At 36.3% G+C, this 16,854-nt stretch overlaps 3 protein-coding genes across 4 annotated transcripts in view; 2 read left to right on the forward strand and 1 right to left on the reverse strand.

Annotated features, from left to right (window-relative positions):
- Nucleotides 1-5,057, reverse strand: part of LOC127859399 (uncharacterized) — a 6,443-nt gene extending 1,386 nt beyond the window's left edge. The window contains exons 1-3 of one of the 2 annotated variants that reach the window (XM_052396770.1): nucleotides 4,896-5,036; nucleotides 996-1,088; nucleotides 1-25 (exon numbers count right to left, since the gene is read on the reverse strand). The exon at nucleotides 1-25 is cut by the window's left edge and continues 122 nt beyond it. In XM_052396770.1, coding sequence (XP_052252730.1) covers nucleotides 1-25; nucleotides 996-1,088; nucleotides 4,896-4,956 — 179 coding nt within the window. In that variant the 5' untranslated portion in view covers nucleotides 4,957-5,036. Of the gene's footprint in view, nucleotides 26-995; nucleotides 1,089-4,895 lie in introns of both variants that reach the window. The other variant, XM_052396771.1, reaches the window with a different exon arrangement.
- LOC127859396 (membrane progestin receptor gamma-like) overlaps nucleotides 1-16,854 on the forward strand; it is a 418,822-nt gene that overhangs the window by 373,399 nt on the left and 28,569 nt on the right. The window lies entirely within an intron of this gene.
- The window catches only part of LOC127859405 (kinesin-like protein KIF28), a 36,914-nt gene continuing 35,998 nt past the window's right edge, over nucleotides 15,939-16,854 (forward strand). Inside the window, exon 1 of the mRNA XM_052396779.1 lies at nucleotides 15,939-16,120. Within this exon, the coding sequence (XP_052252739.1) occupies nucleotides 16,077-16,120 (44 nt within the window). The 5' untranslated portion in view covers nucleotides 15,939-16,076. The remainder of the gene's footprint in view (nucleotides 16,121-16,854) is intronic.

The raw sequence follows: 16,854 nt of genomic DNA on the forward strand, positions 1-16,854 counted from the left end.
TACGAGCACTTGTAGCACGTGAAACCTGTAACGACCAATCAGATTACAGTATGCAGTACAGTGTTATAGTTTTTCGTGTATGCGAGGTTTTATAGTTGTTGCATGTCATAGGTTATGTTACCGCATTGGTATCCAATGAATTATTTCAATCCCTTAGAATATTGAATACATAAGATGTGTTTATTGATAACCTGTGTATTACTGCCGCTTATGACTTTCCGGATAAAGAATCTGACAATTGGTGTCGTTTTATACCATATGTCATCATACGAGTTCAGGAGTTCGTTAGAAAGCGAGCAACCTATAAAGTGTTTAGCAATCCGTAGTCAAGTTGGTCGTTTCAGTTCCACAAAACCATAAACACCAATTAATGGAACTACACAAGCCATGAAAAATATCACGTTCAAAGGTTTTTTCTTTATATTGCAACAATATATTTTCTCTATAACTTCCCCCCAAAAATACGTTCTGCAAAACAAAATCGAATAGATTTAATACACGCCAAAAGACAAGTAACTTCATTTGCCGTATCTATGTTTATATTTGTCGTTTTGCGTGATGTCGCCACTCAAAATCGCCAACACGCCAGAAACATAGGGCAGATAAAACACCACTAAAATATTCATCTATTTGTTCACGAATAGCTATTTTGTACATCAGATTAATAGGCGTTCATACGAGTCCATTTTAGAGGGATGTCATGTAATTCGTAATAAACTTTTCAGTCATTATTTACACTTGTCGTTTTGGTGTGTACGCGTGTTGGCGACTCTAAAATCAACCACCAATCCAGAAAGACAAATCAGAGGCGCCAACATGACAAGTTTGTACCAGAACGACAACAATTCGTCTAATTTTTAATTCTGTCGTATTGGTGGATTTGAAAGGCGAAAGCAAGCCAACAAGCAAAAACAACAAATATACCCGCGAAACGGCAGTTATAACATTTGTCTTTTTGCGGGATTATTGGGTGACAACACGACAAAGATACCGGCCGTAATGACACCTAAGGTACTTGTCGTTCTGTCGTGTTGGTCGGCTCGAATGGTGACAACACGACTGGACGCCCAAATGACAAATGTACCTGCCTAAATAACAAATATTACATTTTCCCCGCTTTACCGTGTTGTGATTGTGTATTTAAAGGGCGACGAAACGCAAAAACACGAAATAGCGACACGTGTCATAAGTTTTGTTTCAACTGGTGTATTTGTCGTAGTGTCACCGTTCCCATCCGTCAACGCACCAGAACGACAAATCAGAGGTGCCAGAGATGTATATGTTATCGTTCTGGCGGGATCTAACGAGTCGTGGTCGCGCGTCTGATTTGTCGTTCTGTCGTATTCGCGGGTTTTAAAGGCGACAAAGCGCCGACAAGCCACTACGACAAGTACCAGCATTGTTTTGTTTCGGTGTTTCGGCGGGTATATCTAGTGTTCTGGCGTGTTGGCGGATTTGAAAGCCGTCACCACAACAACACACAAAAACGATAAGTACATCCATTTGTTGTTTCGGCGGGAATAGATGTAGTTCTGGCGTGAAGTCGTGTTTTCGCCATCCATTATTCCCAACACATTAGACCGCTTGGGCAGATATCAGCCCCTATCTATGTCTACTTGAAGACATCGGTCCGATGCTGGACCGGTATTGGTATGTACGATACGATTTGTGTATTTTGAATTTCTTCTTATATGAAGTGATTAAGTTTGATATGACAGAGATTAAGTTAACTAGATGGATCCCCAACATAATAGCTCTGAACAGATACGTTACTTTAGAATCGGACCCATATCGACCCTTCATCGGCTTACCCGTTAGGTAGTGTCATAATACAGCCAACATCGGGCATGCTTGCTGGGATAAAGTCTCGAATATTCCCGATATCTTACATTTAATCAATAGTATCAACACTATCGCAAAGGGAGATTGGTTGTCCGTAAGTATAACCGTATGTTTTAAAAATCGGAAATATTTTTTTACATAAAATGTGCAGACCCATATGTCATTGAAACCAATGTTTTTCATATATTGTTAAATAAATATAAACTAAGTATGGCGGGCGTATGGCCTATCAAACTGACCTTTTGTTTATTGCTGACGTTTATGGCAAATGCCCAGCAACCCACGCATTTTACTCTAGTTCGTTATAATTAAAGATTATTTGAATGAAATTCTCGCATACGAGGTGACTTTGTCTGGACGGTTAGGCGTGAATAGAACTACCGATATATGTCACGAAGAATTTTATCTATTACCGGTCCGCTTGATAAATTAAAGCACTAAAGTAGATTTGACGCGATTTGGTGTGGTTTAAGCAAACAAAGTTACACATTATACATTCTTCGCCATTTATACGATGTAATTTTTTAAGGCGACACACTTTTTTATTGAAAGGTAACTGTTTTTATTTTTAAAGAAATTATACGAGAAAAAGGCTCCTTTTTGCATAAATAGAATCGTTCACGTTATAAAAACACGGGCATAAAAATAATCAAAACACTAATCAGAAATAATATGTAAATGTGCAATTATATTCTTCGATTTAAAATTAAATGACTTTAATAAAATTCTTAGTTACATAAGATATCAATATAATAAGATTGTAAGATAAACATCGCGTATCTTTCCTAAAGCTAAACAGGAAAATGATTGGGGGTATAACATTATGATTTTGTTATTTCTTCAATACACAAACAGTTTTACAAGAACATTCTCGTTATGCCTTAACCATCTGCCAAGATTGCATTCCTTTGCAAAGAGGCTGTGATATCCTTCCTTCATATCATACCTTAATTGTATCAGTTTGACTCGCATGCGACGCGGGTCCATTGAGACGCTTTTATACCAAGTCACGACTTACTCACGACTGGCGGAATTTCTCCACAAACATATTAACGGAGTACACAGAGCAGATTAATAGCTGCAACCGACGGGTTAAGAACCAAATATTTGAAGATTGTTAGGGCAATTTTAGAACAAGGGCATCACGACTCGGATACTACGTGTTGATGTTTACACCTGTGTACATTAGTGAATGAAGAAGCCATAAACAGTGACATAATCAAAAACTTGATATTCAGATGGTCCCCTGTCATCTTATCTCAGGATTCATAAACAATGACGACAACGTCTTTAGAAACAGATTGACGCATCGGAACACGTTATTAAAGTATCCGCGGATGTTTCCACAACGTTTACGTCCTAAATTCATAATAACATGTCCAAAGGTTCTAGAACATTTAACACTCAAACAATATTCTCTTACGGATAATTGTCCCCTCCGAGTTTAACATTAGGCAATGCAGACTTTAAAGGGACTGTCAACCGCGATTGACGAAAAAAGAAAAGTTCTAAAATACAGTATTTTTTACAATTATTAGTTTATATTGATTAAAATATCACGACTGGTATATTACATTACTTGAAAAAGTTGTTAAGTTTTCATATTTTCAGTATATTCGGTAATGCATTTTACTTGGTATGTCTACCAGGTAACTTGTTTGTGCATGCGTAGTGAATCGTATATATTTTATATATAAAATGATCAATCTATTTGCGTTATTTATTGTGTGTATATCGTTATGTCATTTATTTTCGCGATGTACTTTCGATTTCACATCGCGAATTACCGAATATACTGAAAATATGAACTTTTTTCAAGTAATGTAATATTCCAGTCGTGATATTTTAATCAATATAAACTAATAATTGTAAAAAAAAGTACGGTATTTTAAAACTTTTCTTTTTTCGTCAATTGCGGTTGATAGTCCCTTTAAACCATTCAAGTCGATTTTTACAAGCTGCACAATAAGAAGGCTAGATTGGTCGTTGTCGGCTCGGGTACTACTTTGATGTACCTCGGGTTCTCTAAAGTGCATGTATACTTTAATATACCCCGGGTACGGAAAATATACTAAAATGTACCAAACCAATTTCGACTATTCCCGAGTTTTATTCCCGCCAAAAATCCGATGTCGTTAAACGCGCTATGAAATACGAAAGCAAATTCTCTTAGTACAAAACCTTCTTCAATATTCTTTTATGAGTTTGAGTTTCTATAATATAGAAAAAAAACTTAATAAAATATTGACAGAAATATGAACATAATTTGCTTTAAAAAAGCCGACAATGACCAATTTAGCGTTAGAATTCCCGGGAACGTTTTAGTACATTTTCCGTTCCCGGGGTACATTTAAGTATACTTTACAGTACACGGAGTTCATTTAAGAAGTACCCGGGCCGACAACGGCAAATCGAGCGTTAGTAAGTATAAGGAAAACAGTCTCAAATTACGATAGTCACGTGTCACATTAAACACAAATTTTACCAGCATATTTAAACCAGCAATAAACAATTTAGAAAAACCGAAATGTTCTCACAGAGAACTGTTAAAAACGTTTACGTTTCTTACGACTGCCCGAGAACCGGTCATCTTTTCAATCTCAGTTTCTTCGAGTGTTTGAAACATGTGATATGCTTTATGAAAAAAAAATATTGTCAATGAAAATTACGCTCTCTATAAGAAGAAAGATCTTTTAATCGAAATATATGCGTTTAAACTAGTTTCTTTGCACAGACACCAACAGATTTTGAGCACATACTTCGGTGTGATCATTTTATCTAAATAGCATACACGTTATCATGGTCCTCAAATTATTATATTAAATCTGAAGACGCAATATATGCACGTATTATTTGTATTGTATATTCGTTTATATTCTAGAATATAAATGTATATTATATCAATGTTATAGTTAAGACCTCACAAATTTACCAATAAAGTATTGATAAAGCATGCCCATGTTACTTTTTTAACCTAGAAACACAAAATAATATTTGCATTGTATGTTTTAAGAATTGTTTCTTCAACATCATTAAACAGTTATATAACATACCATAAGACAACGGTAATATCACAGTAAATAAAAACGTGAGAAGTTTCACCTCCAGATGCATTGTTCGATACTAATTTACAACAAACTCAGTACTCGAAGAACAAGTTCTTTTCAACGATTCACTTCTGTACTGTCTGTTTCGGTTTCTTGGTGTTGCGCATGCGCATCATCACAATACGATTACCACGACGTAGAATACAAAGAGACGCCTAAAGTCAACACAAGAAAATAAATTGCGCAATTAAGTCAAAGAAACATTGAAATTGCACGAAACACTTTGACCCAAACTTGCAACTCTAGTAGATTTTGAAGAGGGTGCACACAAAGGTCTGGACGGTTTCCACGACAGTGTGGCTGTTTGTGCTTGACTGAAGGACGAGGTAGCCAGCAAAGTTCATCCAAACATGGAAATGGAAGCGGGAAATGGGAGTTTAATTTGAGCAAACAAAAGATACCAGACTTCCAGTCAGCATTCCCTCGTCGCCAGGTAGGTAGGGTGCGGGAATTAGGTTCTGATTAGGGGGCGTGTGATACAAAGTCGCGGCTCGGCATCCCAAAAGTCACCCGAGTGATTGACCCCTGAAATAATTAACGATTTGAAAACTGATGAAAACGACGCACTTTAAAGACATTGAAAATACGATAAGGACCTCTTGTTAGGAAGAGATTGAGACACTTTGATCTCATCACCCACTACCGAAAAGCTTTTTCTTAGATAGGCCAAGTAGTTGCGACTGCATTTGTTTTTAATTCTGTTTTTTATATTCCCACGGTCGAATTGTTTAATCCCACGGCAAGGTTGCAACCCTCGATAAACATATCGACTTCCTTTCCAGCAGACGCGGTCATTCAAATATGCAATCTTTGTTATAAATCTAAAACCATCACGATGCACAATGAATAATCTAGTCTTTCGAAATGAACCAACTCGGTATAAGACCAATATGCACGGGGAGCCAATTTACTCATTTAAGAAATTCATTGATATAAAAAGATCAATCGACTTTTCTTAAAACGGTTATATTTATTTAATCAATCAATGGTTTTCTGATATCAATTATATTTATCAAGAAAAGATTTTCTGATATAAAAAAATATTCTTTATATCAAGAAATACTGGCGATGTATTCATATCAATCAATCGAATATTTGATATCAGAAAACCATTTCTTTATATAAAAAATCGATTTCTTGATATTAGAAAATCATATCGAATGACAATAAGCCTTCTAAACAAAAGCTGTCACCATAAGATAATATATGCCCCCGAAAACGAGTTTTCGAAACCTTAACGCAGATTTCGAAACCTAACCGCGGACCCTAAGGTCAAGGTCAAAGGGGTATAACTTTGTGTGCGTTTGGAAAGGCCTTTTCCATGTACATAGGCATACCAAATATGAAGGTTACATCTGAAGCAACATGCAGTAATGAGCATTTTTCGAAACCTTAACGCAAAGTGGGACGGAATTTCAGACAGACAGACAGACAGACAGACAGAAGGACGGACGGACGGACGGACGGGCGGACGGGCGGGCGGGCGGGCAGGGCGTACGGGCTGGCAGGCGGGCGGGCGGGCGGGTGGGCAGACAGACGAAAATGCAATCACTATATGCCCACCTTCGGGGGCATAAAAATAGACGCAGACATGCTACTTTTAAAAACGAGGCATGCATACACCTCGTAATACTTATATTATATTGTGGAGTTATGTACTGACTGTTATGTTATGTACTGTAAAAAGCCAAGTGTTCCGTACGGAATACCGTTAGGCCATCGTGGTTACACATTTAATTCAAGAGCGCGAGAATGCGAGAACGCAATAGTACGATGACGACAGTGCGACAATACGATGGCGACAATGCGATAGTACGATGGCGAGAATGCGAGAACGCGATAGTACAATGACGACAATGCGAGTGTGCGATGACTACAGTGCGACAATACGATGGCGACAGTCGTATAGAACAATGGCGACAATGCGAAAGTTCGATAATATGATGACGACGGTGGGACAATACGATGACGACATTGCAACCATACGAGAATGCGACAATGCGATAGTAAGATGGCAACAATGAGATGATACGCTGGCGACAGTACAATATGACTATCGCATTGTCGCCATCGTACTATCTTACTTTCGCCGTCGTATTGTCGCATTATCACATTGTCGTCATCGTACTATCGCGTTCTCGCATTCTTGCCATCGTACTATCGCATTTTCGTCACCGTATTGTCTCACTGTCGTCATCGTATTGTCGCATTGTCGTCATCGTACTATCGCGTCATCGCATTCTCGCCCTCTGGTTTTTAATGTGTACCCGGTAACCACGATGTCCCTAGCGGTATTCCGTAGTTCCAAAACAATTGCCCCGTTTAATTTTGTAACATAAATCCGTATGTTGCTGTCGACTCGCTACGTTCGCAAACGGAGATAGGGACTCGGAGTGAGAGCGTTAGTTTTAATGAAGGCCATAGTTCGCATTTGAAAACGATATCAATGAAAATTAATCTTAGTTCCACGGACTTGTTGTATATGTTAAATGCAATATTCAAGTATTTATAAAGCTGTTGAATTTCAGCTACCGGTTTATGTTATCTATATAGACTATATAGTCTCTAACTGGGTGCAAACTTAATAAGGATGTGAAGATTGTTTAGGACGATCTATATCATATATATTAAGCCCGAAAAACACCTTTTTGATGCTGCGAAGCATCGTCTAAGTTATCATATCATGAAAAATTCTTCACAATGGCAACCTATGTAAAAGACCGAGCCAGTCCGATTGAAATAGCTCGATTTTTCTAATCGGCATACCTCGCTGATTATCATTTATAAAGGTATATGAAGCTCAGCTATAAATAGGACAGCATATTCTGGGAAAAGATTTAATAATAGTTTGAAAACGTTAATTTTAAATCAGTTATATTCAATCCATTATATGTTTATAGATCAATGAAACAACTATGCATTTTCTGTATTGTATTTGACATTTGTAGTGATTCAGTAAATAAATTGCGAATCAAAACGTGTATAATTAACTTTCAACGCGATCATGAGTGTAAAGAAAACGAATTATTTCGAACCTGCCATTTGTAAACGTTATAGCGACTATGGTATATAAACAGCATAATAGCCGTTTCTTATCTGTGATACTCTCTCTTCTGCATGCTTTCGCATTGTGCATATTTAATAAACTTTTCAAACATAAATTACAGAGCCACATCAGTACACATACTATGTTTGACAATTCATTCGTTTGTTGGATATTGTTTGCTTTTTTAAACACATATTAGGTCATATCGCGGAGATTTAGTTAACCTTACCATATGTTCATGGGCGAACTCACGTATTCAAGTGCTCTTACGACTATGTGCTTATACCCGCTTTCGATCGGGAATTATCATGAAATTATTGCCGTTCTTAACGAACAAACATGTCTAAGCTTATTAAATTAGAGAAAAAGAACAATAATCAAAAGAGAAAAAAGTATATGTTCATGCACATGGGATTGCGAAATCACGTCCGTACACATAGCATCATTAACTTAGGAAAGGAAACAACGAAATATAAAGTTTGGTATGATATACACGTGAAATTTAAGAGCATGGTGTTATTAAAGAGCATGTTAAGTTTTGAATTTTATTGCTGAAACGTAATGTTATAACCCACAAACGTTTTACTGTAAAGACAGTTTTTTAAGATAAGTGGTACAGAAAATACACGTCGAATACCTTTTTAAAGATAGTTCTTGTTATATTTGATCGAGAATGTAATCCGACTCCCAGTTTCACTGAAAGGATCAAGTTCCCCACGGGTACTACTTCCCCGTACCCCCAATTTTGTTCGTACCCTACATATTTCGTACCCAATTTTTTTCGTACCCAATTTTTTTTTCGTACCCAAATTTGTGCTCGTAACCAAATTTTTTTCGTACCCAATTTGTTTCCTACCCAAATTTCTTTCGTAACCAAATCTTTTTACGTACTTATTTTTTTGGCATAATTTTTGTACCCAAAATTTTCGTACCCATTTTTTTCCTAACCAAAATTTTCGTACCCACATACACAATTGTGGTGATGTAGATAAACTTAAATAGATGCTTTTATATCAATCCTCTTCGAAAGCATCGTTACACCAGTACTGTCAGTACTTTGATTTGATACCAAGAAATCGGGTCTATTTTTTCATATTAATAATTCCTTGCTATCATGGTTTGATTTTTTATATTTCTTGATATAAAAATAACGGGAAATATGTATTTTTATATCAATAATTCGACGGCTAGCATGATATGATTTTTTTAGTTATTGATATAAAAATATCAAGGAATTTCTGATATCTAAAATTCGATTTGTTCATATCAATTATTTTTGTATATTAATATGTCTATATCTTGATATCAAACATAAAAAAAGATTTTTTAATAGATTTTTGTTCTATGTGTTGATATTAACTATTGTTTTGTGAAACTGCAAATTACACAGAATTAAATCTTAATAAATTCCTGGCTACTGACAAGTAGATTATAGTTTTCATGAGTATAAGTGTTATATACGGATCTATATTGTAAGCAATAGTGGGAGGCTAAAAATATGGTCTTTCGATTATATTAAGTCGTGATTTTATTTCGTTTGTAACTTCTAATTTGCAACACAAAAAGGTGTCCAAAATCTCACCCATCAATATTTATCGGACAATACTTGTAAACAAGTCTTCGTCGTTTCGATGCGTGTCTTTTAAAGGGATCTTTTCACGTTTTTATAAATTAACAAAATTTAAAAAAAGTTTCAGATTAACAAAGTTTCGTCGAACTCATGATATTTTCGAGGGAACATTTACACTGAACACTCACCATGCTCTAAAATATCCATTATATGCGTTTATTGATTTTTTTCTTTCTTCACTTTTATTATTGTTTTTTACTGGAGCTGTTAAGTTCCAATTTTTACATTTATAAATTTAAAGCATTACATCGACAAACTTCAATACATACACATATCTGTGAAAAGGTCCCTTTAATCAAGTCGGATTAAACCCTCGCGATATAAATTCTCTGCTCTTAATCGTTGTTTACTGACAAGACAACGCTCAATACTATAGGGCCGTGCTCTGTGAAATGGGAGTTTAATGCATGTGCGTAGAGTGTCCTCCCAGATTAGCCTGTGCAGTCCGCACAGGATAATCAGGGACGACACTTTTCGCTTATTTTCCGTTAAAAGAAAGTCTCTTCCTGGCAAAAATCTAGTTGAGGCAGAAAGTGTCGTCCCAGATTAGCTTGTGCGGACTGCACAGGCCAATGTGGGATGACACTTTACGCACATGCATGAAACCCCCTTTTCACAGAGCACGGCCCAATATTATTGCTTAAGGTATCAATGAATGAAACGAAACTTATCAGTGACCAGACTATTTCAGTATGACGGATTGTGACCTTCAGATTGAAGCGGGCTTTACAATGGTATTATTATACGCATTGGACTGGCCGTGACGTGGGAGTATTTAAACTGGCACTTAATCAAATAGATATAGTTTAGGACACGTTAAAAAAATCAGCGTTGTTAAGTCCTTTTGTTTCTAAATAAAAGAGTAATTTATGTTTCATTTATAATACAAATAAAAAAACAGCAGAACATCACAGAACACAGGTAACTTGAATTGTTTTATGTACATGATTTTTTAAATAATTAAGTGATATATTTTCACTGGAACTATACATATGACCTGCTAGGCAATGCATAAGCAATGACAGTTAACAAAACAGGATCATGAGTTGATGTTCTCAGCTGTGGATAAATTTGATCTTTATCATTAAAACATTCAATCAGTGAATCTAGTAAAAAAAATTACACATATATGATAAAAGTGGTTATTTTCAATAGATTTCTTATGATTTTTCGTGAAAACGTGTCCTATGTGAAATCATTGGTGGCCTTGACCCCGTGACATGTGCGGCCATGACCCCACGACCCAACAACCGTGACCTCATGTTATGTTCGGTCTTGACCCTTGATATACGCGGCATTCACCCACGGCACGCGCGGAATTGATCCGACGATATGCGCGACATTGACCCCACAATATGCGCGACATTGACACTAAATTCCCTTTAAGCACGGTTTAACGACATGGCTCCCCCGAATGGAAGGCATAGTCAGACGATAATAGCGGAATTTCCCCCCACGATGCTCGCGAAAATTGACTCCACCCTACTGGGCCTACGATATGTTCAGATACCCGGATATCGAACGGTTATTGAATCAGACTTATACAAGTTACACTGCTCGTAGGCTCCAAACATAGCGTGCAGCTGAAGAAGTAGAACTTAACCAATATTTATATGCTACCAAACGGACTAGACATTATATTACCATTTAGCATTTTTATTCACCAAACAAGTATTTTTAATATCTAGCCTATGGATTCTATTATTATATAGACATTGTGAAATTTAATGCACATAGTCTCGTCATTTGTTAGCCGTAACCACAGCTGATACAAATAGCCCAGGCGATTTCGTAAGCGTTTGTTTTTTTATACTTGCTTATTGGGTCTTAAGTCCTCAGTTCTTCACCATGTTTTTTTTTATCTGCGGTAGAGTTTAACCCATTTATGCCTAGCGTCTAGAAAAAAGGCCTTTGCAAACAGCGTAGATCCAGATGAGACGCCGCTTAATGCGGCGTCTCATCAGGGTCTTCGCTGTTTGCTTAAAGGAATTTCTGTAATTAATATTCTAAATATAAAAATAATTATACAAGACATCCCTTATTTTGGAAATAAATTGATCCAATTTAGAAGGTTGGGAGAATCCCCTAGGCATAAATGGGTTAAAGGACAAGGTGGGACAATTGGGTGCCGATGTGATTTCGCTCGATTATCGGCGTACCACAGGTACTTGCCAAACGTTTTTGGACATAATATATAATAATGAATATATATATATGAGGACCAAAAAAAATTTTCAAGTACCTGTGGGCGTACAGGTAGTTCGATGTTAAATGTATACATGCGGTTTCGAGTGCACAAGATCGAAAGTGGACATGGTCTGAAATAATTTAACACTTTCAAACATCCTTTATAATTTAACTAGCAGCAATCTCATGCGAAAATGGGTTATTTCTACCTTAAGCCAGCGTAGCGACATACCAGCCTGTGGATAAGCCAAGTCTTGTCATACTATCTGTCCGCTAATTAGACCACGAAACCCTGCGTATATTAACCCATTTATGCCTAGTGGACTCTCCCATCCTTCTAAATTGGATCAATTTATTTCCAAAATTAGGGATGTCTAGTATATTTATTTCTATATTTAGAACAATTCTTACAGAAATTCCTTTAAGCAAACAGCGTAGACCCAGATGAGACGCCGCATGGGTTTACGCTGTTTGCAATATCCTTTTTTCAGAACGCTAGGCATGAATGGGTTAACCCATTTGTGCCCAGCGTCTAGAAAAAAGGCCTTGGCAAACAGCGTGGGGCCAGATGAGAGGGCCAGATGAGACGCCGCATGGATGCGGCGTCTCATCAGGGTCTGCGCTGTTTGCTTAAATGAATATCTGTAAGAAATATTCAAAATATAGAAATAAATATACTAGACATCCCTAATTTTGGAAATAAATTGATCCAATTTAGAAGGATGTGAGAGTCCAGTGGGCATAAATGGGTTAATAACGGCGGACAGGAAAGACCAGTCTGCGTGAATGCATTCGGCATAAGACCAAATTTCGCATGACGCAGCAATATTACAATGATTGCTGTTCAGAAAACAAATAATACCAAACCATTTTTGATACAAAGTCCAAGTAAGGTTTAAACTCTAGTCTACAGATAACGGTAACTTTTTAACCCATTTATGCCTAGCGTCCTGAAAAAAGGACATTGCAAACAGCGTAGACCCAGATGAGACGCCGCATTATGCATCTGGGTCTGCGCTGTTTGCTTAAAGGAATTTCTTTATGAAATATTCTAAATATAGAAATAAATATACTTGACACCCCTAATTTTGGAAATAAATTGATCCAATTTAGAAGGATGGGAGAGTCCACTGGGCATAAATGGGTTAAATAGAAATGTTCAACGCTACACTACCGCTCTTAGCCTCGAGCTGTGCACATGAACTTCATATAATTTAGTTCCTGAATATCTTTAAGGAAAAATAGATAGCCTAACTTTGCAGATATAATTCGAAATTAATGCTATAATTCAAAACTCGTGCCAACTGTCGTTATTCTAGTAAGAACGTAAGATAGAAGTTCTAAGACACCTGGGGACCGTTTCAATAAACATCGTAGTACACATTTACGATACTAAACATTTTTCTAAGATATATTATTTCTAAAATTCATATAATATGATTATGAATTTTCAGTTCTTAATTAATTACATTGGCATCTCAAGCACCGTATGTATTTGACGAGCATGGCGAGCTTGTTCGTCTACTTATTAAGATTTCAAAATTCTCTCGTAAGTTAAAATTGTCGTACGATCATTTATGAAACTGCCTCTAGTTCCTCAAATAACAGCGCCTCAGACATGGAAGGGTCATATACATTTCGAAATACACTTACTCATAAGACAATGTGATGATAAGTATTGAATTAGCAGCTCACGCGAGCACTGCACTGGGTAACATTTTTTTTTTTTTAAATATACATATACAATCAAATCTTACACTGAGCGTTTATAAAATCATACATATCTGTTTAGAAATCATTTAATATTAATCAATTTAAAAATGTAAATATATACATATATTAAATGCGTAAAAGTTATTTTCCAGTATTTACCCAATTTAAATTTAGAGACATTAAATACTGTCTGTATACAAACGCTGCGAAGACAGAAATATTACTGATATAAGTGTACTGATACTGGTGAGGGGTTAAACGCTGGAGGAAGAGCCGACGTCAATATTCACGAAACATATTGCCCGAGCACACTGCTTATCATTAAAAATTCTCCATTTTATGTACTAGTATATTACTCCTTGTGGGAAGAGCGATTTAGTTCGGTTTTTTATTACCCACGAGTGTCCATTCAGCGAACGGCGTTTAAGCGCATTTGTCACAGACGCGGTGAAAACCACGAAAGGAATACGTTTACCCTACCTTTGCTTAAACCACTGACCTTTGAAATCAATGGCAATCGTGGGAAGCACTAGGCTATCAGTGCTACTACATAACATGGATTATTCTTTGATGGTTGCAATTTGGTACAAAAAGCTGTGAAGTCCTTTTAAGGATATAAACGTTTTAACATGGCCGATTTACAAAATAAAGAAATCACGTAAACGGATAAAATCTTTCTGGTTATTGTGGTTTATACAAATATAGAAAGTGGTATATGAAAATATGCAAAACATTAAGTCATTCTACCGATATAGTTCAACGTTCAAAATGTGTGGAGGGTATCTTATATGGCCTTCAGATTTTGGAGGGTTCCCATTCTTATCGTATCGGCCACTTTGGACGAGTGGAGGTTGTAACAACTCGAGTTCATCGTACACACACTTGAAATGATTATATCTGATACTTGCTCATTTTATTAAACTTAATTTATTACTATACTGGTCAGCAACCTACGGTCTCTGCTATCTACAAAATAATACAGCGACGTAGTTTCCCAAAGTTTATATCAGAACAATGCAGTTTAACAATATATACTAGTAAATATTATGACTAAACAAACACGAATATTCTAAAGAGGTGTGACTGTTGCTAAAGGCACCATAAGACACATGGACCTCTTCATGCGAAAATGGTTCTTATACCATATGCGTTCCGCGTAGCTCCAGACCACCCTTCGCATCCGCAAAGTCTGGTTAGAAGCTATCCTGTCCGTTTATGAGACCGCGACATTTTGGTGACTTTATAGCGATATCGCAGGCTGGGATGGAGCTACACTGATCTTATATTGCTTTAGACCCAGTTTCGCATGCCACTGCTTAAATGATCCATTTGAATTACACCATCATCAATAAAGAAATTTGTGATTAACATTGTACATTCGCTTACTACCAATTAACCCAAGAAAAGTGTGAGTTGGTAAAATGACCTTGATGACCTATATGTGTTCAAAGCGGCGAAAACTTCTACTAAACAATTAAGCAAACAAACAAGGCAACATTTTTTGTAGTTGTATCCGGAATATGTGCAAATGCGTACGTATACTTGAGTACAGTATACATTTCAGTAGATGAAAGTGACGTATGCTTATGTAGTTATTAAGTTATATAATTTAATAGAGTTGTATATAAACCTGTTCGAATCTCTAGTTTAAAGTTTAGACAGATTTAAGAATCGGGTGACTCGACCTAAAAAATGCATATTAAAATATGAGCAAAACATTATATTTAGGGAAAAATAAGTTTCCCGACCAGACTAAAAGTGCGCCACAATAGAAAGTTGATACCATAGTACGTATGGTAACAAGCGATAATCAACTAACATTAATTGTTTGTTTAATTCTCTTCATATGTGAGCAACACAAGTGCGATAAGTTCTAATTAACTGAGCTTCGACGGTTTTTATTCTTGAACAATTCCCTCGATTCTATATGAAATGTTTCTTGATTGACACTATAACAATGCCCTCTAGCGAACACATCCGTTCAATATAATATAGAATCTAATGTAACAATTATTTATATAATTCATTATTTTGCACAATTTTCTGCAGTAACTATATTAAGATGCTAAAAATCGGACTAAAACGTATGTATATATGATACGTATAATACGAATTTTATAGATTGTATACTACAATCTGTGGAAGCCAAGAACCAATGCTCATTTCTAATCTATTTCTATAAATCGATTGCTTAATATTTCAAGCAGAACGGGCGATTCATTTTCAAATCCCTCATAAAACAAAGCAATTTGAATATACACTGACATTGTTCAATACATTATAAAGGATCGATTTCTTCTTTCACAGTGGACATATTACTGATCCGATGCCAGTCTATTTAATCGGTTCAACGCGTGTATCGATAAGACTAGCGCGCTTAGCAACCAATCAAACACCTCTAAACACCGAATGTACATGTCGCAAACATGGCGAGTGACGTGTGAGCATTTCTAAATTTCAGTCCGCATATTTATTGCATTTCGACTAGCACTGTGCCTAAAAGTGTCGGAATAAGTGTGTTAAACAGTGTGAAAAGGACTTATTTCCAATAATGACGGAAGAAAACGTTAAAGTTGCCGTAAGAGTACGGCCTTTCATATCCTTTTCACATCAGTAATTAGATTTCGAGGGCACCGGCTAAATTAATTTACTAATTAGCGATGGTTTTAGACAACTTTTGACCGCAATATTATTGAGTGTGGTGCAAATTAATTTTCTTACGTACAACCGATTGGACATAATATACCAACAAATATCAAAAGCAATTTTGATAGTTGTTATCTGTAAGCTCAGTTGAGACAAGTATCAACTATCATCTCCGATGCTGCACGTTCGTGCATGTTTGTTTGTTAGAAAATAAAGTTTGCTAGTTTTATCATGATCTATGCAATGAGATCAAACTGTTTGTTTTATATATTTATCCTGACATATATGCAAAAGCGTGCTAATGTGCATCAAATTCCATTTGGTAGTATAATTACAAATGTACTAATTATTGTTGTTAAGGATGTTTGTTAATTTAAAAAAATCATTATTTTATTGATTCTACAAATCAGCAGACACGCCAGCAACTAAAAACAAATGCTTTCTGTCTATGTCCTTTAACCCTTCCACAAGTTGGACAGGGAGGTGAACAGCCAAGTTAATCTGACTAATTTAAACTGTTGGATTCTTATTATCCGTTAAGACTCGTCTATTACCAAATGGTTATGTTTTTTCACCTATGTGGGTAAAGTGCCATGTCCCTTCAGATGGCAGAGATCTGCAGAATAAAGGGAATACTAACAAAGAAACCAGAGCAGAGAAACATGAACATACTGACCTCTTAA

The sequence above is a fragment of the Dreissena polymorpha genome, chromosome 15 (genome assembly GCF_020536995.1).
Source record: "Dreissena polymorpha isolate Duluth1 chromosome 15, UMN_Dpol_1.0, whole genome shotgun sequence".
Classification (NCBI taxonomy): Eukaryota; Metazoa; Mollusca; class Bivalvia; order Myida; family Dreissenidae; genus Dreissena; species Dreissena polymorpha.